The sequence below is a fragment of the Oncorhynchus clarkii genome, chromosome 16 (assembly GCF_045791955.1).
Source record: "Oncorhynchus clarkii lewisi isolate Uvic-CL-2024 chromosome 16, UVic_Ocla_1.0, whole genome shotgun sequence".
Lineage (NCBI taxonomy): Eukaryota > Metazoa > Chordata > Actinopteri > Salmoniformes > Salmonidae > Oncorhynchus > Oncorhynchus clarkii.
Genome location: NC_092162.1, coordinates 33,862,824 through 33,889,970, shown reverse-complemented (window position 1 = coordinate 33,889,970; position 27,147 = coordinate 33,862,824). Strand labels below are relative to the sequence as shown.

The window sequence follows — 27,147 nt, the reverse complement described above, 5'->3', positions numbered from 1 at the left end:
GACACACACTACCTTTTGTTCCCTGTATAGTTCATCATTCATCAGCTTTTCATTCAACCCATTTGTAATATAAAATATCTTAATTGACCAGTTAAGGTACATGCCAAGAGTTCAATGTGTCCACTCTTTTTGTTTCACCCAGTGGGACAGAGGTCTTAACCTTAATCAGTTCACAACCCCAAAATAGCAGGTTTTCCTGGTTGATGACGTAACATAACTTGAACAAGGCACTCGCCTAAAAAGGTTGCATGTTTATGGTCATAGCACTAACAAATGGTCAATTGATATTGCGCTGGACCTTACCACAATTTGTATTCATGTTGCAGTAAATAATGTCATGGGATCCATTGGCGTGCATGTTGAGATAAAACAATTTTAGAGCCAAAACAACAAACCTCTTGCAAGTATTTATACTGAACAAAAATATAAACTCAACATCTAAAGTGTTGGTTTCATGAACTGAAATAAAAGAATCCCAGAAAATGTACATAAGCACAAAACGCTAATTTCTCTCATTTTGTGCACACATTTGCTTACATCCCTGTTAGTGAGCATTTCTCCTTTGCCAAGATAATCCATCCACCTGACAGGTGTGGCATATCAAGAAGCTGAATAAACAGCATGATCATTACACAGGTGCACCTTGTGCTGGGGACAATAAAAGGCCACTCTAAAATGTGCAGTTTTGTCACAGCACAATACCACATACAGTGGGGCAAAAAAAGTATTTAGTCAGCCACCAATTGTGCAAGTTCTCCCACTTAAAAAGATGAGAGAGGTCTGTAATTTTCATCATAGGTACACTTCAACTATGACAGACAAAATTAGAAAAAAAATCCAGAAAATCACATTGTAGGAATTTTAATGAATTGATTTGCAAATAATGGTGGAAAATAAGTATTTGGTCACCTACAAACAAGCTAGATTTCTGGCTCTCACAGACCTGTAACTTCTTTAAGAGGCTCCTCTGTCCTCCACTAAAAACTGGAACGGATGGAATGGATTTCACATAATTTTTTTCAATTTACTGATTTCCTTCTATGAAATTGTAACTAGGTAAATTCTTTGAAATTGTTGCATGTTGCATTTATAATTTTGTTCAGTATAATATATAATGTATATATTCAGTCAGTCACAAGTCACTTGGATTATTTTATGTTGCCTTTTTACATGTTTGCTAAGATGATGTATGTTTTGTAGTGTTACTTTGAACATGCTGAAACCGTCTCATTAGTTTTGGGCTAGACTATGATCTGTAAATGTCTACTACCCTTTTTAAAAAGTTGTTGAGTGAAATTAGCACTCGTCAGCCTCGGATGTGTATTAAGTATGCATGTAAGGGGACTTGAGTTCTGAAAACCTAGAACATATACAAATTAATTTACCAGGCGAGTTAGTTGACAAACAAACTTGATCGGATGCCAAGAATGAACATAGACACACTTGTAAGGTATCGTGTGATATGCTTCTTGTTGATTATGTAATATAGTGAAACAATGTTTTATATATGCTTCAAACTACAGATTTAAGGGCATTGACATGGTAAACATAATGGCATTAAAAAGAGAAAATACATTTACAATGGTTCTCTCTGTATTAATATTACCCACAGCAGAGAGGACTTTGAGCATGTGGCTTTGCAACACATAGGTGTCCACACTGGGATGATTTTAACAGTGCAACGCCACACAGGCCTCATGCCGCTCAGGTAGGAGGGTACCAGCAATAAATTAATAAAAACAAAACTAATGAAAGAGCCCTTCTCATTAAACTAATGTGTGCAATAAATTAAGCCAAAGCATATTAATGTACAGTAACAGACATGACCTACAGCATGGTTAAGCAAATTAAGTAGTCTGACATTTTCAGACCACTAAACAACTATTGATTTAGAACCAAAGAGAGTTAACGCAAGTTGCAAAGAAAACAGGAGCTGCCTCCACTATTCCAGCACCATTTCAACATCATCAAATCACCTCTGTTTAGTCTAATACAGTGACAACTAAGATACCAAAAACTATTTAGTCCAATCAACTAAAGCTAAATATTATGTGGCTGTCCATGGTACCGATTTGTGTGTGTGTGTGTGCGCAAGTAGACAAAACATGTTGACTCATCTTACTTGTATAAAACCGCCAAAGCCATCTTCCTCTCATGGCTCTGTCATACTATTCACGCTTTTAGTTTAGTCTAACATTATCCTACTACATCTAGCTACATATTGAACTTCCACCCTCTCAGGTTAGGGGCACAATGTATGGTTAGATCAGAATCACCATCATAATCATTGGACTGTACGGAGAATTAAGTATCCACCCAAATCCATATCTCCATCAGTGGAGATTTTAGCATGTACATTTTGATGGGGCAAACTAAAATAAAATGATGTTGATGATGTTGCATGCCAGCAAAGTCAATACAACACTAAACAATACATGAATTGGACTATAACAGTGACAAACGGTGCCCACAAAGTGTTAAGGCCTACAGGACATAAAGCTGTCCCAACACCTTACCACTGTTACAGCTGGCTATCAGCGAAGCCTTGTCTGGCAGCAAAACAGTTCATTCAGCCTCATTTACTGCCTTTTAAAAAACATAGCTGATATGGATGACTTGCTTAAACAAATGTGGTTTCTACTGACAATTGAGGTGTAAAAACTATGGCATAAGGGGACAATGAGCGGATAAGAGGAAATCTGTAATTTTGATTAGGAAAGGGAAAGGGGGATACCTCGTCAGTTGTACAACTGAAAGCATTCAACTGAAATGTGTCTTCTGCATTTAACCTCTCTTAGACATTAATGAGCGAGCTAGGACGGATGTAGTCAATATAACTATTTGTTTAGCGCTTCTGAAATGTACAACGACAGAATATTATAAGCTACATGTGAACCACCAAGTCAGAACAGTAGGCTAAGTTATGAGGGGAAAAGGGACCAAATTATTAGGGTGAAGCACATGGGCTACTAACAGCTTACTACACAACATACACTTAGTATTACTTTGTTAGCTACAGTATACATATCTCCCTGGTATATTACATAATTTATGCAGCAGCATACAATACATTTTTGGAATCAACAAGGTGACCTTGTTGTGCTGTGCTCACTTGAACAGGATGGGCAAATTGTATCAACAAATTCTGTCATTCTCTGGTTTTATGGTGCTTTCAAGATAAATGGGAACTCAGGAAAAAAACAAGGTTGAATTATGACGTTAGTGATGTTCAGGTCAGAGCTCTAGAAAGAGGCTCTAGTTCCCGACTTGGAATTCTGAGTTGGATGACTGTTCAAAACGTATTTTCCCAGTCAGAGCTACTTTTTTTCCGATTTCCCAGTTCTCTTGAACTCACTGAAGTTTGAGATTTCCAAGTTCCAGTTGTTTTGAAAGCGGCAGAAGTCATGCTGGATTGACAGCATGGCCAATGTTTATCCTTTTAAGCTTGGAAAAAAAGAGACCCTTAAAACACAGACTTGGACCACACATCCAATCCACTGAATAGCAGGCTAGTGATTGCTTTACAATGCTTGCAGTTAGCCACTGATTCCTTCCAAACCACTCAGTGTTGAATTTGAGATTCCTAACTTGTGTAATGTTTGTCCAATGACCAATGAGCACCAATATGTTTTATCTATCATATCTCCTCATTATTTCTCTTCATTTGACAAGGATTGAAAAGGATTTGCTAGTAGATTGTCAACTTGATTCACGATGACGGCTAGCTTGCTAGCTAAGATTTTGAAGGTATGATCTTGACATGATCAGCCCAATCAAAGCTACTGTAGAGATAACATGAGGGCTCCCGAGTGGCGCAGCGGTCGAAGACATTACATCTCAATACAAGAGGCGTCACTACAGTCGCTGGTTCAATTTCAGGCTGTATCACATCCGGCCGTGATTGGGAGTCCCATAGGGTGGTGCACAATTAGTTAAATAAAGGTTACATTTAAAATAACAAAATTGACATTTTATCTGCAGCCAATGACCTTGAGCCTTCTTGGATGGGCACTTCTAATGTAACTATGGCAGCACCTAAGGAGCTTTAATTTTCGAGCTCTCCCCGTAGATTTTGCGGTGACGTAATGTCCCCGTGAGTTTTTATTTTTGGTTCACCTTTATTTAACCAGGTAGGCCAGTTGAAAACAAGTTCTCATTTACAACTGCAGCCTGGCCTAGATAAAGCATAGCAGTTCGACAAAAACAACAGAGTTACACATGGGATAAACAAACATACGGTCAATAACACAATAGAAAAATCTGTATACAGTGTGTGCAAATTAAGTAAGGAGGTAAGGCAATAAATAGGCCATAGTGGCGAAGTAATTACAATTTAGCAATTAACACTGGAGTGATAGAATGTGCAGATGAGGATCTGCAAGTAGAAATACTGTTGTGCAAAAGAGCAGAAAAACTAAAATAAATATGGGGATGAGGTAAGTAGTTGGATGGGCTATTTACATATGGGCTGTGTACAGCTTCCGCGATCAGTAAGCTGCTTTGACAGCTGAAGCTTAAAGTTAGTGAGGGAGATATAGATCTACAGTGCCTTGCGAAAGTATTCGGCCCCCTTGAACTTTGCAACCTTTTGCCACATTTCAGGCTTCAAACATAAAGATATAAAACTGTATTTTTTTGTGAAGAATCGAGCTGTTTTGCAAGGAGGAATGGGAAAAAATGTCAGTCTCTCGATGTGCAAAACTGATCGAGACATACCCCAAGCGACTTACAGCTGTAATCGCAGCAAAAGGTGGCGCTACAAAGTATTAACTTAAGGGGGCTGAATAATTTTGCACGCCCAATTTTTCAGTTTTTGATTTGTTAAAAAAGTTTGAAATATCCAATAAATGTCGTTCCACTTCATGATTGTGTCCCACTTGTTGATTCTTCACAAAAAAATACAGTTTTATATCTTTATGTTTGAAGCCTGAAATGTGGCAAAAGGTCGCAAAGTTCAAGGGGGCCGAATATTTTCACAAGGCACTGTACTTGGTCCTCATGGTGCCCCTTGCTTAGTGGTGTTGCAGACTCTGGGGCCTTTCAGAACAGGTGTATGTATACTCAGATCATATGACAGTTAAATAAAGTCCACCTGTGCGCATTCTAATTATGTGACTGAAGGTAATTGGTTGCACCAGATCTTATTTAGGGGCTTCCTAGCAAAGGGGGTGAATACATATGCACATACCACTTTTCCATCTTAAAAAAAGCAAATAATGTAAACAAGTTTTTTTTCCCCTTCACCAAGTTGGGACTATTTTGTGTACGTCGATTACATGAAATCCAAATAAAAATCCATTTAAATGACAGGTTGTAATGCAACAAAATAGGAAATACGCCAAGGGGGATGTATACTTTTGCAAGGCCCTGTATGTAGTTTTTTTTTTTAACATAGCTAGTTGTGCTAGACATTATATAGGTAAAAGGATAAGTAGCATCATGTTTTTAAAGAGAAAACCTGTTTGAGGGTGAGGCTGAAATCAAAACACCTTCCGCAGTAGGATATGTTTTGAGCATCCCAACCCGTTACCCTAGCCAACTGTGATAACTTTTGCATCACAGTTCTTGCCTTATAATAACTTGTTTCTTCCCTGGAGGCAGAGCTGCCCTAGCTGACCTATTCTACACAGACAAGGAATGAAAAAGACAGACACTGGTTCAACATAGTCCAAGGTGTTTTATTTAATGCTGTTAAAAGTATACCACCATAATAGCGGAGGTGAGTATTTCTACCAGAAGTGAAACAAGCGGTCTGCCATTGACTGGCAAAATAAATGTGCCTTTTGAACTAACTGGAGAACCAATACCCACACAACTTAGCCACTTTCTGCCTTAACAGTGGGTTAACATACTGAAAGGATACATGGTGAAATGCTCATCTAAACCATGTAGTTTCTAAGCCTCTATGGTAGTAGGCTACTAGCTTCCAAATCTAACCAGAGATGCTGCCTAGTAGCACCTTTGAGGAACACTGAACAATTCTCTGAAAACCATGTTAGTTTTCACAGGTGGAATGTGCCATCTATTACACAAAGACTAGTTTACGCTGTTTAAAATGGTTGCATGCATGACAACAGCCCTGTAAGAACTGCTTTGCACTATTGAGAGATGACGGAGCAATGACTGGGTGACTTTACATGATGGGGCTTGAGAAACTGGTGGGTCCTGCTAACTTTACTCCTAGCCCCGTTTGTGGTGTAGGGTTCGCTTTGGTCAAATTCCCCAAAAAATGACAACCTCACCGTTTGGATGAAAACATTGCTCTTGGCGAAGGGGTGTTAATGAGTCTTGAGGAGCAAGGGATGTTTGAATATTTAATTAAGACCTTTCTTCACCATTTACACTATTCCACCTCATTTAGTTTGTCAGATAAAACCATTTCCAGAAGAAAATGTAACTCCTGCACATGGCTAGCTTGCCCATTCAACCAGTGAAATGACATTCCCTCACCCATCAAAACAAAGAGATTTCAGAGCGGCCCATTATTTTGCTGTACAAACGGAAACACCACAGACATTAAGTGCAGTTATTCAATGTGAAATGGCAGAAAATATACAATAGAAACCCCACACCACAGTGGATTAAATACAACTCCCCCTACGTTTGATTGAATGTTCCCTATAAAAAGGTTTGTACATCCTGTTTCCCACACCTTGTGTGCCTGGGGGAAATAACAGCAGACACACAGTTGGATGACATCTACAAAAGAGCACCCACCTTATCAGTGTTGGTTAATCGAGCACTACATATTCCAGCATCTTATTTTTACTGAGCACATCACCCACTCCTCTAAAGACATGCAAATCTCACACACCAAGCAGCATACATTTAAAATACAAATATTCCAAAACGTTATTCGCACTTTGCCAAGTCATCCGCCCAATACTTTTTCAACCCGGCATTACAACAGGATCATTCGGGCACCAAGCATCAGTAAAAGGTGAGACCAGTCTCAAAATCAGTTCTGTCGCTCAGTCGTAAAACCTACAAAAAAAAGTCTGGATATTAAATCTCAGCAAGTAGTCTGAACTACCCAGAACACCGTACAGATATTTAACAAAATACCAGATATCTTCAACGTGTGACAAACCTACCACTCCTGTGGTTTAGGCTACATTCCATTCAAATTACAGCATTTTGGAATCAACATGGCATTAAATTCATCTTCAACTACACCTTGGGATTACATTCGATTCAAATGACAGCATTTGGGATTGTGTTAAGAACAGTGAGTCACATATAGCCCTGTTTACAGAGTTAAGGTCGAGTTTCTCACTCACACCTCTTAGCCTCTTGAAAAGTAAGGACATACCAGGTGGCATATCCTTGACACAAAACGTCAGACAAATGTAATGTTTAAAGTATTCTTGCTAAGAAATAGCCAAGCAAGAGGAAGAGACGGAACTATAGACACGACAGGAAGTGGAAAGGGTGTGTTAATGACCCTAACCTAGGGTCACAGAGCCTGAGTGTGTCTCAATACTCTAAATGCTGCTCCTTTTCTATTCTCTGTTACAAACTTGCTCTGCCACCTCACCTACCAAGCCCTTAAAGACCAGTGGTCAGGACAAAAAAAGAGAAGGAAAGATAAGAGTATCAATATCTTGGCCTTACTTATAGCTCCCCTACCCCAAAGGTCCATGGAAAAGTACCATAAATAATAGTTGGTACATGCTCCAAATTTTAGCATTCAATCAGTACATTCAACATATTTTTGTATTTGATTTTGCTCTCTAGCTAAAGGACATGCATATCCACGAGTATTGGTAAATCAAATGAGTTGAAGGAGAGCATGAAGTTGCTAATATTAACAGTGGATGATTGTCAAACTAAGAACCTAAAAAGGTGGGCTTCTGGAAGGGGTAGTTCCATTTCAAATAGAATCATATTCAAGAGAGGCGATTCTATTGCTATAAACACTTGCCAAAGTCCATGTAACAGCTCCACCATTGGCAGTAGGGAAGTGACAATTAAATGGAGACAAAGCAATTCCATTGAAACCCTCAAATTAGACTGAATAGTTACAACAATTACTCTCAGCTCTCATTGTTTTTGGTTATGAGTTGCCTTGTTGCAACAGGCAACCGGTCCGGTCTAAAAACACATGAAAAACATTGACATATATTCCCTGAAAAGCATCATTAGTTCGTCAAATTACACTATTTCTAATGTTTTTAATGGCGGAACTCATTTCTAAAAAGATGGAATTCTATTGTGTGTGGAAAAAAGAAAGAAACTGAAGAGAGAAAAGCTAGCCCTTTGACAGAAAAGTGAGGCATATTGGATCCTAGTCCCATGCTGGTGGTCGCCCAGCTAAACTTTAAGACTTCAATGTCTGTTTGTGGAGGAAGAAGTGAAGAAGGCTGGTATAGCCAGTCAAGTGTGTTCTTCTGATGTGAAAATGGGCTCTGACCCCTAAGGTGACCGGTTATGCTGGTATCTTGGTTCAGTCCCTTGGGATACTGAAGGATAGAGAATCAGTCTTGGCCGAGTTGGACCGATGCTAGTGGAGATCTACGAGAGATGGTCCCCAAACTAAGGTCATATCAACACCTCCAAGACTGCTCATTGGTGGATCCTACACTGGGAACTTTAATCCAGGGGTGAAATGGCATGTGAGTTTTCACATAGAAAACAATCACTGTCCATACCTTCCAGCACAACGCTATGGCTTTTTTAGATAGACAAACTCGAGTTGGAGTAGGTCACACTTCTCTACACAGTACACAGAGCCCTACAAGTCCCCTGCAAAGGAAGGAGAAAGGTCCCTTCAGCAGGATCAGACACATGGGATAGTCTCAATTATGATGGACCTCTTCAACAAGCTTGAATAGGGTCATTTAGTTTCTACCTCCAAAATGGAGTTTGGGAGAGGAGTGGACATTGGGATCCATGGGGAATCCCATTTGAATGCCAGTCTGAGGGGCAGGTAGAGTGAGTGAGGAAACAAAGGAAGGATTCATCTCTTCCCCGTCTTCATGTAGGAGGGGATAGCCCCTCGGGCTGTGAGGCCTTCAAAGCGCTTGTAGGTGTAGTTGATGAAGACCCAGTCCTTGTTCTTGAGGTCTGCCTCAGAATGGTTGGACACCACAGGGGCAGCTGAGGCAGAAAAAGACAGGGATTATTTCACACAGGGCAATAGAGGTAAACAAAGGAGCCCAAATGTGAGAATCCTGTTTCAAGGTGACATTAGTTGACCAGGGCCATGTTTAATTGGCACCAAATAGAAGAACAGACTTAACCTGGGAGTGACTAACTGGTGTAATACGAAACGTCTTTGTTTTTCATTGTGTGCCCTAATGAACACTACCCTGTTGAATTATGACTACTAGACCACTAATGTTGGTGACAATGAGAAACGTACCTGTTGGCTGGAGGATATCAGAGTCTGGGAACTCGTCAAAGTTGGATGTGTCGTCGATGCTTTTGATCTCAATGGGAATGGCAGCGGGTCGCTCTCTGTAATAAAAATTAAACCCTGTTTTTACAATGTCACTGTTCCCATTTCTGAATGCACCATTAACTGATACAATCAGCTACATCCTCAAAAAAATGCTAGCCAGGAGATTTGGGATATTGACAAATAACCAGCAATTAAGGGAAAATATTATTATTATTAAAAACGTCAGAAAAGTGAACTATTCTTTTAAGCCCTCGTACCTGATGTGGTCGTAGTCCACCCCCTCGAAGAAGGCGTTGCCCTTAATGTCCTCCACTCCAGTGGCTCCGATCCTGTGCTCCTCCTCACAGCAGAACCTGAGGATGAGGTCCTTAGCTTTCTCCGAAATGGGCACTTCAGGGGGAAAAGTCAGTGTTTCTTGCCAGTTCATCACCTTCCTGTAGGTCTCCTGGGGGGTCTCTGAGCAGAACGGGGGATAGCCTGGAAAACAACACACATGGGATCAACAAGCCAGACATGGACAAATACGTAGTAATGGCACCATTCTGTGACATTGATGCAAGATGATTGAAAGCCAATCAATGCTTCTTCAGAGGCCCCAAGCAGAAGTTGTTGACAGGATCTCACCTATCAGCATCTCATACATGATAACTCCAAGGCTCCACCAATCACAGAGCTTGTTGTATCCGTTCTGCATGAAGACTTCAGGGGCGATGTAGTCAGGGGTGCCCACAGTAGAGAAGGCCTGGGGGGGGCGCGAGAGAAAGATCATGCAATGTGACTACAAGACTACACCAATACAAATGTGGTCGTGTTTGAGATCGACTGCATTCCATTCGGTGACTGCAGAGGGACAGATCTACAAATCACTCGGCACCCTAAATAACTACATTGTATATGTGGATTAGTCTGCCCAAAATGGATGCTCTCGAACACGGCCCATGTCTACTTGTAGAATACACTGTATGTTGCCCTCCCATCTAGCTTCATTTTCTCACCAGCTGTCTCCGGTTCCTCTTCCACGTCTCTGCTTTCCTCTTTGAGTTCATGTTATTGAATGCTGTACAGAAAAATAAACAGTTTTAGAAAATTACACAAGTATGTAATACTTGTTAAACCCCATAACCGCGCAGGTTAAGCATCTGAAACCCTTTCAGACTCTCCGTTATGAAACAAATAGCCATTTAAGATCTGTTGATTGACATTTTAGTCGCACCAACGCAGAGAGATTCTACATTTAAAAAATAATCCCCATTAGGGAATTTAAAGATTGGTACATGCAACAACTCAAAACATGAAGCAAACCTAAAAACAAACCATTTTAAGTTATTCATTTTATTTTTGTACAAGCACATTTCAAATCATTACCTAGTTAGTAGAGAAACATTAAAGGCACAATATCTGGGACATTTCCAACTGTTCAATGGTATTTCTAATTAATAGTATATAAGCTTATGAGCTTTGTACATCAGTTTTACCTCCACCATAACCCAAACATGACTCCATTGTTTATCTTTTGGTTGTCATTTGGGTTTTTGTAAACAATGTGTAGCTCCAAAATATGCTTCCAAATCTCAAGGACTACAAGGTCTGAGAAACTCCAAATTGTGGCTTTAACATCAATACAGGGTGTTAGTATGTAAAGTAATGGATTGATTGGGGATGCCTGACTTTGCTTACTGAAGTCACTGGGGAGGCTATGATTCAGGTTCTTGTAGAACTCGGTACGATGCGCCCTCTTCAGACCTGTGCAAAGACCAAAGTCAGACAGCTTCACATGGCCCTGAAACAATCAAGCAAAAACACATTCAGTACAGGCTTATATTCATTAGTGCTGTGTATTGGAAAAGTTTAGCTCGTTTTATTCATTTTGGTGCCTTGTAAATTCAAACAGAATAACATATCCAAACCACCAGTCTGAGCTCATGTTTGCGTCTCTTGCGTACGTGCTCAAACTCACCCTGGAGTCCAGTAGCAGGTTGTCAGGTTTGATGTCTCTGTGAATGAAGCCCAACTGGTGGATGGAGTCGATGGCTAGCACTGTCTCAGCGATGTAGAACTGACTGGCCTCCTCTGTCAGAGTATCCTTCTTCATTAGCAGGGTCATCATGTCACCTGTAGGGGGCAGTGTCGGGTTACAACATGTACAGTCCCACTGGACTTTGAGGCATATTCAGCGGGACAGAAGTTGTTCGTTCGGTGGCTTTGCAGAGAGAACATTGAGAATAAACAATCATTATGCAGCACATTTATGTTTTTCTGCAATGTTCTGATGGCTGTATCAAGCATCTCAGAGTAGAAGTACTAATCTAGGATCAATTTAGCCTTTTAGACCCTAATGAACATGATACTATTTACAGGAGGGACCCAATCCTAGATCAGCACTTACTCTCTGTCTACATACACTTGCAAGAGTAGCTGATCTAGCTTCCAACTGGACAATGACTGTCCCTGTAGTGTAGGAGACTGTTTGGGGTTCAGCTTAGGGTGAGGGGGGTGTAATCAAATCAAATTTATTTATATAGCCCTTCGTACATCAGCTGATATCTCAAAGTGCTGTACAGAAACCCAGCCTAAAACTCCAAACAGCAAGCAATGCAGGTGTAGAAGCATGGGTGTAATACCGCCAGGCAGGAACTCCATGATGAGGTAGAGGTTCATCTTGTCCTGGAAGCTGTAGAACATCTTAACCACCCACAGACTGTCAGCCTCTACCAAGATGTCCCTCTCAGCACGGATGTGGCCCACCTAGAAATACACACATATGGCATGATACATAAACTCAGCAAAAAAAAAGAACCGTCCCCTTTTCAGGACCCTGTCATTCAAAGATAATTCGTAAAAATCTAAATAACTTTACAGATCTTCATTGTAAAGGGGTTAAACACTGTTTCCCTTTCTTGTTCAATGAACCATAAACAATTAATGAACATGCACCTGTAGGATGGCCATTAAGACACTAACAGCTTACAGACGGTAGGCAATTAAGGTCACAGTTATGAAAACTGAAGACACTAAAGAGGCCTTTCTACTGACTCTAAAAACACCAAAAGAAATATGCCCAGGGTCCTTGCTCATCTGCGTGAATTGCAATGTCCGTACTGTGAGACACCTAAGACAGAGCTACAGGGAGACAGGACGGACAGCTGATCGTCCTCGCAGTGGCAGACCACGTCTAACAACACCTGCACAGGATCGGTACATCCGAACATCACACCTGCCGGACAAATACAAGATGGCAACAACAACTGCCCGAGCTACAACAGGAACGCACAATCCCTCCATCAGAGCTCAGACTGCCCACAATAGGCTGAGAGAGGCTGGACTGAGGGCTTGTAGGCCTGTTGTAAGGCAGGTCCTCACCAGACATCACCGGCAACATCGTCGCCTATGGGCACAAACCCACCGTCACTGGACCAGACAGGACTGGCAAAAAAAGGTGCTCTTAACTGACGAATCGAGGTTTTGTCTCACCAGGGCTAATGGTCGGATTCGCGTTTATTGTCGAAGGAATGAGCGTTACACCGAGGCCTGTAATCTGGAGTGGGATTGATTTGGATGTGGATGGTACGTCATGGTCAGGGACGGTGTGTCACAGCATCATCGGACTGAGCTGGTTGTCATTGCAGGCAATCTCAACGCTGTGCGTTACAGGGAAGACGTCCTCCTCCCTCATGTGGTACCCTTCCTGCAGGCTCATCCTGACATGACCCTCCAGCATGACAATGCCACCAGCCATACTGCTCGTTCTGTGTGTGATTTCCTGCAAGACAGGAATGTCAGTGTTCTGCCATGGCCAGCAAAGAGCCCGGATCTCAATCCCATTGAGCACGTCTGGGACCTGTTGGATCGGAGGGTGAGGGCTAGGGCCATTCCCCCCAGAAATGTCCGGGAACTTGTAGGTGCCTTGGTGGAAGAGTGGGGTAACATCTCACAGCAAGAACTGGCAAATCTGGTGCAGTCCATGAGGAGGAGATGCACTGCAGTACTTAATGCAGCTGGTGGCCACACCAGATACTGACTGTTCATTTTGATTTTTTTATCCCCCTTTGTTCAGGGACACATTATTCCATTTCTGTTAGTCACGTCTGTGGAACTTGTTCCGTTTATGTCTCAGTTGTGTTCATAGAAATATTAACACATGTTAAGTTTGCTGAAAATAATCGCAGTTGACAGCGAGAGGACGTTTCTTCTTTTTGCTGAGTTTACATTTATAGATTGCATGGCAGGTACTACTTTTGTATCCAATACACTGCTTTGGATTTGTGAGAATGAACATGACTGGCCATTATGTACTGGCAAACATACCCTCCTACCCTTTCCTCCTCCTCACCTGCTCCTTCTCCAGCATGTCGGCCTTGCGGAGGATCTTCATAGCGTACACGTGACCTGTGTCCTTCTTCTGCACCAGACGCACCTTGGGACCAAAATGTGTCAATAATTTATTGAATAATAAGTTGAAAGTCTGCAAGGCTATGTAAGAGAGGTGTTTAAGAAAAGGGGTGATGCCTACCTCTCCGAAAGCTCCTCGGCCAATCACCTTGAGGGACTCGAAGTCCTCCAGCCCCAGGCGGGTTCGTTTGAGACGCAGGAAATCAGTCTCTTTCCTGGCGTGCTGGGAGCGCCGGATACGCTTCTGCACAGGTAGAGGAGGCAATGGTTAGTGCGCACAACTGCACGTGTCAAAAAGGTTGTGTGTGTTAGTCTTCAATGTCACCTCTTCATCAGCCAAGCCCTCTTGATCCATCACCTTTTCCAACTTCTGCTGCCTGCAACAGAAATGGAGAAAAATATTAAATTATGGCTGTCCCCGATTAAAGATTTGTCGACCAAAATGAATCTCTAATTTCGACCAGTTGATTGTTCAACATTTTTAAAACGTGTAATATTTCCAAATATAGACACACCTGTTTTAATAAAATTAACTATATGCATTGAGCTTGTCTGATGCTTTAAGCGCACCGTTGGATGAAATAAGACGCAAATGACTCGAAAGAGCCAGAGCAGAAGAAATACAAAAAAACCTGATCACATTCCTCCTGCTTTAAGCTTACGGTTTGATGTCTCGAGGGCACCAGAGATCTAGATAAGTTTTTTTTCTTCTGGTTAACCTAACTCAACCATTCTCCTCCAGCTGGCTTTCTCAGACTGACATTACTCTCCTGAAGTTGCTGTTAATAGGCTACACGAGGAGTCAAACTTTTTCATGTGGAATGACCATTTATCTTACAATTTCTACCAATCTGCATGCCCTTTTATAGTTTTCATATGCACATTTTTGTGAAACAGATTCATTTTGTTTATCATAACATCTTTGAATCTCAAAATCATTCTCATGTGGTTAATCGAAATTAAAATAAAACCTAAAAAGAAGAAAGAGGTAACTTCTATTGCCAACTATGTAAAAATTGCCTACATAAAGCAATTAAATAACATTGTAGCCTGCAGGTAGAAAATATTGCTCCGTTCATCTTTCCTTCGACCCTGACTAGTCTCCCAGTCCCTGCCGTTGAAAAACATCCCCACAGCATGATACCACCACCGTGCTTCACGGTAGGGATGGTGCCAGGTTTCCGCCACACTTGACACTCTGGCTAAAGAGTTCAATCTAGGTTTCATCAGACCAGAGAATCTTGTTTCTCAAGGTCAGAGTCTCTGATCCACCTCTATGCAGACGACACCATTCTGTATACTTCTGGCCCTTCTTTGGACACTGTGTTAACAACCCTCCAGGCAAGCTTCAATGCCATACAACTCTCCTTCCGTGGCCTCCAACAGCTCTTAAATACAAGTAAAACTAAATGCATGCTCTTCAACCGATCACTGCCTGCACCTGCCCGCCTGTCCAACATCACTACTCTGGACGGCTCTGACTTAGAATACGTGGACAACTACAAATACCTAGGTGTCTGGTTAGACTGTAAACTCTCCTTCCAGACCCACATCAAACATCTCCAATCCAAAGTTAAATCTAGAATTGGCTTCCTATTTCGCAACAAAGCATCCTTCACTCATGCTGCCAAACATACCCTTGTAAAACTGACCATCCTCGACTTCGGCGATGTCATTTACAAAATAGCCTCCAATACCCTACTCAACAAATTGGATGCAGTCTATCACAGTGCAATCAGTTTTGTCACCAAAGCCCCATATACTACCCACCATTGCGACATGTACGCTCTCGCTGGCTGGCCCTCGCTTCATACTCGTCGCCAAACCCACTGGCTCCATGTCATCTACAAGACCCTGCTAGGAAAAGTTCTCAGCTCGCTGGTCACCATAGCATCACCCACCTGTAGCACGCGCTCCAGCAGGTACATCTCTCTGGTCACCCCCAAAGCCAATTTTTTCTTTGGTCGCCTCTCCTTCCAGTTCTCTGCTGCCAATGACTGGAACGAACTACAAAAATCTCTGAAACTGGAAACACTCATCTCCCTCACTAGCTTTAAGCACCAACTGTCAGAGCAGCTCACAGATTACTGCACCTGTACATAGCCCACCTATAATTTAGCCCAAACAACTACCTCTTTCCCTACTGTATTTATTTATTTTATTTATTTATTTTGCTCCTTTGCACCCCATTATTTTTACTTGCACATTCTTCCACTGCAAATCTACCATTCCAGTGTTTTACTTGCTATATTGTATTTACTTTGCCACCATGGCCTTTTTTTTTTTTGCCTTTACCTCCCATATCACCTCATTTGCTCACATCGTATATAGACTTGTTTATACTGTATTATTGACTGTATGTTTGTTTTACTCCATGTGTAACTCTGTGCTTTGCTTTATCTTGGCCAGGTCGCAATTGTAAATGAGAACTTGTTCTCAACTTGCCTACCTGGTTAAATAAAGGTGAAATAAAAATAAATGTACGTGCCTTTTGACAAACTTCAAGCGAGCTGTCATGTGCCTTTTACAGAGGAGTGGCTTCTGTCTGGCCACTACCATAAACACTTGATTGGTGGAGTGCTGCAGAGATGGTTGTCCTTCTGGATGGTTCTCCCACCACAGAGGAACTCTGGAGCTGTCAGAGTGACCATTGGATTCCTGGTCACCTCCCTGACCAAGGCCCTTCTCCCTCGATTGCTCAGTTTGGCAGGGCGTCCAGCTCCAGCAAGAGTCTTTGTGGTTCCAAACGTCTTCCATTTAAGAATGATGGAGGCCACTGTGTTCTTGGGGACCTTCAATGCTGCAGAAATGTTTTGGTACCCTTCCACAGATCTGTGCTTCGGAGCTCTACGGACAATTGCTTCGACCTGATGGCTTCTGCAGGAAATGCAGAAGTATTTTCTGTTTCGCTATGATCAGGTTGCCAAAATAAATTACGGATACAACCTTGAAACCACTGATCATGACAATGGAGTGAAAGGGTTATATCCTGCCTGTTTGGCCCTGTCCAGGGGTATCGTCGGATGGGGCCACAGTATCTCCCGACCCCTCCTGTCTCAGCCTCTAGTATTCATGCTGCAATAGTTTGTGTCGGGGGGCTAGGGTTAGTCTGTTATATCTGGAGTATTTCTTCTATCTTATCCGGTGTCCTGTGTGAATTTAAGTATGCGCTCTCTAATTCTCTCTTTTGGAGGACTTGTGCCCTAGGACCACGCCTCAGGACTACCTAGCCTGATGACTCCTTGCTGTCCCCAGTCCACCTGGTCGTGCTGCTGCTACAGTTTCAAATGTTCTGCCTGCGACTATGGTACCCTGATCTGTTCACAGGACAGGTGCTACCTGCCCCCAGACCTGCTGTTTTCAACTCTCTAGAGACAGCAGGAGCGGTAGAGATACTCAATGATCGGCTATGAAAAGCCAACTGACATTTACTCCTGAGGTGCCTGTTGCACCCACTACAACCACTGATGATGATGATGATGATGATTATTATTATTATTATTATTATTATTATTATTTGACCCTGCTGGTCATCTATGAATATTTGAACATCTTGGCCATGTTCTGTTATAATCTCCACCCGGCACAGCCAGAAGAGGACTGGCCACCCCTCATAGCCTGGTTCCTCTAGTTTCTTCCTAGGTTCTGGCCTTTCTAGGGAGTTTTTCCTAGCCACCGTGCTTCTACACATTCATTGCTTGTTGTTTGGGGTTTTAGGCTGGGTTTCTGTACAGCACTGTACAGCACTTTCTTTCCTTCTTAATGTGTTAGAGCCAATCAGTTGTGTTGTGACAAGGTAGGGTTGGTTAAAGACCAAGTGCATATTTTTATGGGCTCCCGCATGGCGCAGCGGTCTAAGGCACTGCATCTCAGTGCTAGAGGTGTCACTACAGACGCTGGTTCGATTCCAGGCTGTACCACAACCGGCCATCGTCCGGGTTAGGCCGTCATCGTAAATAAGAATTTGTTCTTAACTGACTTTAGTTAAAGGTAACATAAAAAATATTATGGCAAGAACAGCTCAAATAAGCAAAGAGAGATTAATCCAGAAAACTTCAATAACTTTCAGCGTTTCTTCAAATCCAGTCGCAAAAAGCATGAAGCGCTATGATGAAACTGGCGCTCATGAGGACCGCCACAGGAAAGGAAGACCCAGAGTTACGTCTGCTGCAGGATAAGTTAGTTAGTTTACCAGCCTCAGATATTGCAGCCCAAATAAATGCTTCAGAGTTCAAGTAACAGACATCTCAACAACTGTTCAGAGGAGACTGTGTGAATTAGGCCTTCATGGTCGAATTACTGCAAAGAAACCACTACTAAAGGACACCAATAAGAAGAGACTTGCTTGGGCCAAGAAACACAAGCAATGGACATTGGACCGGGGGAAATCTGTCCATTGGTCTGAGGAATCCAATTTTGAGATTTCTGGTTCCAACACCCGTGTCTTTGTGAGATGCAGAGTTGGTGAAAATATGATCTCCGCATGTGTGGCTCCCACCGTGAAGCATGGGGAAAGTGTGATGGTGCTTTGCTGGTGACACTGTCTGATTTAGAATTCCAGGCACACTTAACCAGCATGACTATCACAGCATTCTGCAACGATACGCCATCCCATTTGGTTTGCTCTAAGAGGGACAATCATTTGATTTTCAACAGGACAATGACCAAACACACCTCAAGGCTGTGTAAGGGCTCTTTGACCAAGGAGAGTGATGAGTGCTACATCAGATGACCTGGCCCCCACAAATCACCCAACCTCAACTCAATTGAGATGGTTTGGGATGAGTTGGACTGCAGAGTGAAGGAAAAGCAGACAACAAGTGCTAAGCATATGCAGGAATTTCTTCAAGACTATTGGAAAAGCATTCCAACTGAAGCTGGTTGAGAGAATGCCAAGAGTGTGCAAAGTTGTCATCAAGGCAAAGGGTGGCTACTTTGAAGAATCTCATATATAAAATATATTTTGATTTGTTAAACACTTTTTTGGTTACTACATGATTTCATAGTTTATGTCTTCACTATTATTCAACAATGTAGAAAATAGGAAAAATAAAGAAAAACCCTGGAATGAGTATGTGTGTCCAAACTTGACTGGTACTGTATTTAATACATTTGCAAACATTTCTAAAAACCTGTTTTTACAGTGTGTGGATTGAGTTTGTTAACCTGTTGGATTTCTAGGGGCGCTATTTCATTTTTGGATAAAAAACGTTCCCGTTTTAAGCGAGATATTTTGTCACGAAAAGATGCTCGACTATGCATATTCTTGACAGTTTTTGAAAGAAAACACTCTGAAGTTTCAGAATCTGCAAAGATATTGTCTGTATGTGCCCCAGAACTCATTCTACAGGCGAAACCAAGATGATGCGTCAAGCAGGAAATGAGCAGAATCTCAGAAGCTCTTTTTTCCATTGTCTCCTTATATGGCTGTGATTGCGCAAGGAATGAGCCTACACTTTCTGTCGTTTCCCCAAGGTGTTAGCAGCATTGTGACGTATTTGTAGGCATATCATTGGAAGATTGACCATAAGAGACTACATTTTCCAAGTGTCCGCCTGGTGTCCTGCGTGGAATTCGGTGCGCAAACGCCAGCTGCTTGTACTTTTCCATTTGATTGAGGGGAGAAACCATGCTTCCACGAACGATATATCATTGAAGAGATATGTGAAAAACACCTTGAGGATTGATTCTAAACAACGTTTGCCATGTTTTCAGTCGATATTATGGAGTTAATTTGGAAAAAAGTTAGCGTTTTGAGGACTGAATTTTCGTTTTTTTTTTTTGGTAGCCAAATGTGATGTAGAAAACGGAGCTATTTCGAATTCACAAAGAATCTTTTTTGGAAAAACTGAGCATCTGCTATCTAACTGAGAGTCTCCTCATTGAAAACATCCGAAGTTCTTCAAAGGTAAATGATTTTATTTGAAGGCTTTTATGTTTTTGTTGAAATCTTGCGTGCTGGATGCTAACGCTAATGCTAACGCTAAATGCTACGCTAGCTAGCCACTTTTAAACAAATTATTGTTTTCCTATGGTTGAGAAGCATATTTTGAAAATCTGAGATGACAGTGTTGTTTACAAAAGGCTAAGCTTGAGAGATGGCATATTTATTTCATTTCATTTGCGATTTTCATGAATAGTTAACGTTGCGTTATGGTAATGAGCTTAGGTCTGTAAATAGAATCCCGGATCCGGGTTTGGTCGACGCAACAGGTTAAATATATTTTTTGAATCCATTTTAGAATAACGTGTGGATGAAAGGTGGATAAAAGGTGTCCACATCACCAACAAACTATCATGGTCCAAACACACCAAGACAGTTGTGAAGAGTGCATGACAACACCTTTCCCCCCCTCAGGAGACTGAAAAGATTTAGCATGGGTCCTCAGATACTCAAAAGGGTCTACAGCTGCACCATCGAGAGCATCCTGACCGGTTGCATCACCGCCTGGTATGGCAACTACTTTGCATCTGACCGTAAGACGCCACAGAAGGTAGTGTGAATGGCCCAGTACATCACTGGGGCCAAGCTTCCTGCAATCCAGGACCTATATACTTGGCGGTGTCAGAGGAAAGCACAAAAAACTGTCACAGACTCCAGTTACCCAAGTCATAGACTTCTCTCTGCTACCGCACTGCAAGCGGTACCAGAGTGCCAAATCTAAGCTCAAAAGGCTCCTTAACTTCTTGCTCCTACTTGAGACGCAGATGTCTCAAGTAGACACCTGGAAATGCAAATGCGCTACGCTAAATGCTAAATGTACTCGTTAAAACTCAAACGTTCATCAAAATTCACATGCAGGGTATTGAATTAAAGCTACACTCGTTGTGAACCTAGCCAACAAGTCAGATTTTTAAAATGCTTTTCGGCGAAAGCATGAGAAGCTATTATCTGATAGCATGCAACACCCCAAAATGCCTGAATGCGATGTAAACAAAGATTTAGCTTAGCCGGCGCTACACAAAACGCAGAAATAAAATATAAAACATTCATTACCTTTGACGAGCTTCTTTCTTGGCACTCCTATATGCCCCATAAACATCACTATTGGGTCTTTTTTTCGTTTAAATCGGTCCATATATACCCAAAATAGCTTTCTATGGAAGCTGTGTGATTCAGAAAAAAAACATTGTTTTAAAACGCTGCGTCATTTTTTAAAATGAAAAAAGTCGACGATAAACTTTCACAAAACACTTCGAAATACTTTTGTAATCCAACTTTAGGTATTAGTAAACGTTTATAATCTATCAAAATGATTACAGGGCGATGTATATTCAATAGCTCCTCGTCTTCAAATCAATGGCTGCCAATGTGCACATTCAAAACATCCTGGTGGAGACCGGAAGAAATTTAATCCAGTTAGTTGGATTTACCAAGAAAAAAGTCCCTGGAAAATGACGACAATGGCGACATCGTGTGGAATCTGTAGGAATTGCATGCAGGTCCATAATTAATTTTGTGCCCTTTTAACAACCCATGAAAGTGACGCATGGAAATAATTTTTAGCTTTCAGAGAGCAGTTTTTCTTGCGCTTTTCGATGAAACACACGATCTGTTATAGTCACAGCCGTGATTTAACCAGTTTTAGAAACTTCAGAGTGTTTTCTATCCACACATACTAATCATATGCATATACTTTATTCCTGGCATGAGTAGCAGGACGCTGAAAAGTTGCGCGATTTTTAACAGAATGTTCGAAAAAGGAAGGGGTAGACTTACAGCTTCTACCCCCAAGCCATAAGACTGCTGACAATTAATCAAATGGCCACCTGGACAACTTACATAAACCCCCCATTTGTTTTAACACTGCTGCTACTGGCTGTTTTTATCTATGTCACTTTACCCCAACCTACATGTACAAATTACCTCGACTAACCTGTACCCCTGCACATTTACTCGGTACCGGTACCCCCTGTATATAGCCTCGTTATTGTTATTTTATTGTTACTTTTTGATTTCTCTTTACTTTAGTTAATGTGGTAAATATTTTCTTAACTCATTCTTGAACTGCATTGTTGGTTAAGGGCTTGTAAGTAAGAATGTAACGGTAAGGTTGTATTCAGCACGTGACAAATAAAGTTTGATTTGAAACAGTGAGGGACAGTCTTTACTCCAATAAGAATGCTTGTTTTTGTTTTCAGTATCACTACGCTTTATTACATTGTGGAATAATGAATGAATTTGGACTATTGCGTGTTTGTCTATTACATGAAATCCAAATAAAAATCTATTTAAATTACAGGTTGTAATGCAACAAAATAGGAAAAAACACCAATGGGGATCAATACTTTTACAAGGCAATGTTAGGCACAAATACCAAAGTTTGCAACACCCACCTTGAATGACATAACGCATAAGAATGTAGCAATAGAGAACAGAGGAGTTGTAAACAATATGTCAGTGGAAGGCAGTTGGCTGAGCCCAGACGGATGCGTGCGTGTGTAGTAGGAGGCCCTACCTCATCTCTCTCTCCTCATGTTGAGCGATGAGGTTGCTGTAGAAGTTCTCCAGGGTCACCTTGGCCATGGTCACACGTTCCTTGGTGTGATTACTCATCGAGGAGCAGGAACTCTGGCCCGTCATTGCCATGGTTACCTGAGAGATGCATTGAAAGGGGGAGGGTGCAATTAAGCAACCTGTATATCCTCTTGAAAGAACTATAGGCCTACACTATCATAATTAACGTCAAGTCCAAACCAAATGCAGATGTATTAAACTTTTCACCCGTCTTGTAATTGTGCTGTTTTCACAGAGGCCTATACCCTTGCAAACACTTTCACAGACTCTTCTTTTATTTGCTTTTAACTTTCCCTACAACCTTTTCCAAGTGCTGAACCGCTCTCTTTCTAAAATAAGGGGCCAAGAGAAGAGGGGTTAAAGACAATTGTCCTCTTTCAGTCACAGTACAGTAACTCAATGTCCAGTCAGCCTCAGCACATTTTGCATGGCTGAGAAACAGGGACCCTTGAGGTGGCAGGAGGAGGGAGGCAAGTGGAAAGAGTCTACCGTTTGGCTAAGAGCTCCAAGCACCGACAAGGCCCTTGATTTTTGTATTGCCGATGCTAGGTCAGGGTAATTCAATTATCCGCCGGACATTCAGATGGGCAATGAATAAGGAGGTCGTTAAAAGGAAAGGCTGGTGCTCAATGAGTCATGGAAGCCGCCGTGTTTGCAGTGCTATGATAGAGGCTGGTCAATAATACTGTGACAGAGCAGTTAAATGGTGTGGAAATCAATTTTGTGCACCCAATGCTGATGGGAGCATTACTCTGAACCAGAGATGGGTAGTGTGTGCATCATCATAAACTATGCAGACAAATACATCACCTCTAATGTCCAAGACATGCAAACACTTCAAGCACGCCTTCTCACAATGTATACCTTTATTTATTTAACTAGACAAATCAGTTAAGAACAAATTCTAATTGACAAAAAACGGCCTACCCCAGCCAAACCCTGACGATGCTGGGATAATTGCACGCTGCCCTATTGGACTCCCATTCACGGCCTGTTGTGACACAGCCTGGAATCGAACCAGGGTCGGCAGTGAGCACTGAGAAGCAGTGCCTTAGACCACTGCACCACTTGGGAGTCCCAAAAACGACTTTACATTTTTTTTTGCATAAGTAAAGAGGTTTTCTGAAGTTGCTAGATACACTACATGGCCAAAAGTACATGGATACCTGCTCGTCGAACATCTCATTCCAAAATAATGGGCATTAATATGGAGCTGGTCGCCCCTTTGCTGCTATAACAGCCTCCATTCTTCCAGTTCCACTACATGTTGGAACATTGCTGCGGGGACTTGCTTCCATTCAGTCACAAGAGTATTAGTGAGGTCGGGCACTGATGTTGAGCGATTAGGCCTGGCTCGCAGTCTGCGTTCCAATTAATCCCAAAGGTGTTCCATGAGGTTGAGGCTCTGTGCAGGCCAGTCAAGTTCTTCCACACCAATCTCGACAAACCATTTTAGTATGGACCTTGCTTGTGTACGGGGGAATTATCATTCTGAGACAGGAAAGAGCTTTCCCCAAACTGTTGCCACAAAGCTGGAAGCACAGAATCGTCTAGTGTGTCATTGTATGCTGTAGCGTTACGATTTCCCTTCACTGGAACTAAGGGGCCTAGCCCGAACCATGGAAAACAGCCAAAGACCATTATTCCTACGCTACCAAACTTTACATTTGGCACTATGCAGTCGGGCAGGTAGCATTCTCCTGGCATCCACCAAATCCAGATGTCTCTCAGGCTGTCAAATGGTGAAGCATGATTCATCACTCCAGAGAACGTTTCCACTGCTCCAGAGTCCAATGGCGGCGAGCTTTACACCACTCCAGCCAACGCTTGGCATTGCGCATGGTAACTTTATATTACGTTCCAGGCATTTTTTTCTAGTCCCACATAAAAACACCTATGAAAGTCCTCACTGTCACTCAGAAACAATATATCTTCACCGGCTTCGAGGGCATTATCACTTTTATACACCAACATAACCAAATAATGATTTAGATAAACGTTATTTTAATTAATTTATTCATACTATTTCATCCTTCCACAAGATAGTAGTCCCGACAAGTCTAGGGTTGCTCCCCAGCCCGGCTGATCGTTCTATCAATTGTTGCCAGAGACGCGACCCAGTCGTTCAGTCTTTTTGTTCTGTATCTATTCCCAGTCATTCGTTCTAAATGTTCCATTGCCATACTGGCTGGCAACGTTCTTATCCTTTGCTTGCTAGCTAGCCAACTACAGCTAAATTAGTCATGTCAAAAAGTGCAGCCAGAAAACAGCAAAGCATTTGTTTAGAGCTTCCAGTTCCTTGGTGTGCAGATCCCCAACAAGCGATCATGGTCGAAACACACTAAGACAGTCATGAAAAGGGCACGACAAAGCCTATTCCTCCTCAGGAAACTGAGAAGATTTGGCATGGGTCCTCAGATCCTCAAAAGGTTCGACAGCTGCACCAGAGAGCATCCTGACTGGTTGCATCCCTGCCTGGTATGGCAACTGCTCGGCCTCCGACCGCAAGGCACTACAGAGGGTAGTGTGTACGGTCCAGTACATCACTGGGGCCAAGCATCCTGCCATCCAGAGGAAGCTTGTCAGAGAAGGCCCTAAAAATGGTCAAACTCCAGCCACCCTAGTCATGGACTGTTCTCTCTGCTACCGCATGGCAAGGATACTGTAGGCCTAGTTATCATGTTTCACATTGTATTTATTAACTACAAAACTGTATTTTTAACCCTCCTGCATTTTTGGGTGTTTTATTTAACTTTGTACACCTGTGGTGTTCCCGGTCAAAAATGACTGGTCATTAGAAAAGAATGGGTGAGACTACAAATGAGTGTATAAAATTGAGTTCAGGCACATGCCCATTCATCAGATGGACACACTTCCTCTCCCAGACCCCCACATGCATGTGTCTTGAGCACACACCTCACTCCCCTTCATGGCTTCCATGGCAACCCCCACTGAAACCTTTCCCCAATGGGAACCACCACATCTGTTGGCATTCTCACAAACAATCGCAACATTGTTTCAATAATATATGGAACTTTTGTGTAGCCTCCGACACATTGGTGCGGCTGGCTTCCGGGTTGGATGCGCGCTGTGTTAAGAAGCAGTACGGCTGGTTGGGTTGTGTATCGGAGGACGCATGACATTCAGCCTTCGTCTCTCCCGAGCCCGTACGGGAGTTGTAGCAATGAGACAAGATAGTAGCTACTACAACAATTGGATACCACGAAATTGGGGAGAAAAAGGGGGGGGGGGGGGGGGAATTATATATATATATGTTTCATCTGAGTATTTGTTATAGTCCAAATAATTAATACATAACGCATTTGTTTTACTCAAAAACTAGTTGTATGAGTTCAGGTCAATGAGGCCTACAGGCCATAAATGGAAGTTCAAAACGAATGAATGTTCACAAGAACTTAAGTTGATAAAAAGATCTAACACAACATTAGGTGATAATATGTGGATTTATAGTCAGCTATAATGGAGCGGTCATTTTGGACTGGGAACACAGAATGGATTGACGTGAAAGGAACACAACAGGAGGGTCATTTCTGGTGTCGCTTTGCACACACGCTTGTTAGCTAGCTCAAAAGACATTCCAAGTTCCTTCATAGAAGTCGCTCCTCCTAGGTATAATTCTGTGGAAATTATTCAGATAATCATGTCATAACAAGATGTCCAGCACTTCAAGCCTCCTTATCCCTCTCTCGACATCTCTCCACCCGCAAAAATCCAGTCGCATCTTGCGCCATAGGGTACACTTCTTTGTCCATCAGGCATGTAAACAACTAGCTTGCCTGCTCTATTCGCTTTAGTACTTTAATGAGCTAGAACTGTTCATTTCACAGGTTAAACAAATAACGATATACACGGGTACTTTCGGGGGATCGAACCGGTAAAGAACTTTATTTTGCTGGTCGGAACGAAACGATGGGAAAATAATTTCGGTTCCAACCCCTTCCCGTAGATAGCTAAATCAAATATGACTATAAAGTAAAATGCCAAGTAGCTAATGTTAGCCAACCTAATTTAAACGTGTTTACACAAGCGTGTCAAACTAGTTAGCTAACTTATCAAGAGTCCATCCAGTGCACCATCACATCAAATAATATCTTTGCACACGTTTGTATCGAACTAGCTAACGTTAGTAACACAGGCTACACAGCTTGTGGTAAAGTCAAGAGAGCTTGTTCGCTAGCTTAACTAACCTTTGCTAGCCTAGTTGTTTACTGTCGGGTAAGATACTGGGACTCGCGTTAGCTGTGTAGCCTGTGTTACTTGTGGTAAAGTCAAGAGAGCTTGTTCGCTAGCTTAACTAACCTTAGCTTGCCTAGTTGTTTACTGTCGGGTAAAATTACGTTAATTCGGAAAACACAACTAGCTCTCTTCAGTACCTTAGCTAGCTGATGTTAATGCTGATGTTAACTTTCAAATATACTCAATTATGGACCAAATAAACGGTTAAAAAAAATATCTAGCCACATAGCTTCAACAAAGTAGATAGCCAGCCAACTTGGTTTAGCCGAGTTAGCTTAGCTTGCTCATGCTGTGCTAAACGTGAAACGTTAGCTAACCAACCAACGATGCTTGGCTGGCACGATACCATGAGACAACTAGAAGATGGTAGGGAACATGTTAACCATAACATCTTATTTCATTAAACTAGGTAGGTACGTGTAATAATAAATAAGCATTTCGTTATAACTACCTCCGCAGGAACGACCTCTCTCCCTGCTCCGCTGTTTGTGGCTCTTCTTCGATCGGGTTTAACGGCGGTTGGCATCCAACGTTAACGGTGCATTACCGCCACCAGCTGGACGGGGTATTGAATAAGAAA

The 27,147-nt window shown here is 42.1% G+C and overlaps 1 protein-coding gene across 2 annotated transcripts; it reads right to left on the bottom strand.

The window, feature by feature from the left end:
- Positions 1-5,657: 5,657 nt before the first annotated feature.
- Positions 5,658-27,078, bottom strand: LOC139368336 (serine/threonine-protein kinase 38). 2 transcript variants are annotated; one of them, XM_071107095.1, is made up of 13 exons: positions 27,019-27,078; positions 22,252-22,388; positions 14,118-14,169; positions 13,914-14,036; positions 13,734-13,817; positions 12,025-12,148; positions 11,361-11,515; positions 11,072-11,183; positions 10,399-10,460; positions 10,028-10,145; positions 9,661-9,880; positions 9,365-9,459; positions 5,658-9,099 (listed from the first exon to the last, which is right to left on the bottom strand). In XM_071107095.1, the coding sequence occupies exons 2-13, from the start codon at positions 22,380-22,382 to the stop codon at positions 8,960-8,962; spliced, it is 1,416 nt and encodes a 471-aa protein (XP_070963196.1). In that variant the 5' UTR covers positions 22,383-22,388; positions 27,019-27,078; the 3' UTR covers positions 5,658-8,959. The 2 variants fall into 2 exon arrangements, with proteins under 2 accessions (XP_070963196.1, XP_070963197.1); XM_071107096.1 differs by having other exon boundaries at positions 11,081-11,183; positions 27,019-27,070.
- Between the last annotated feature and the right edge of the window lie 69 nt (positions 27,079-27,147).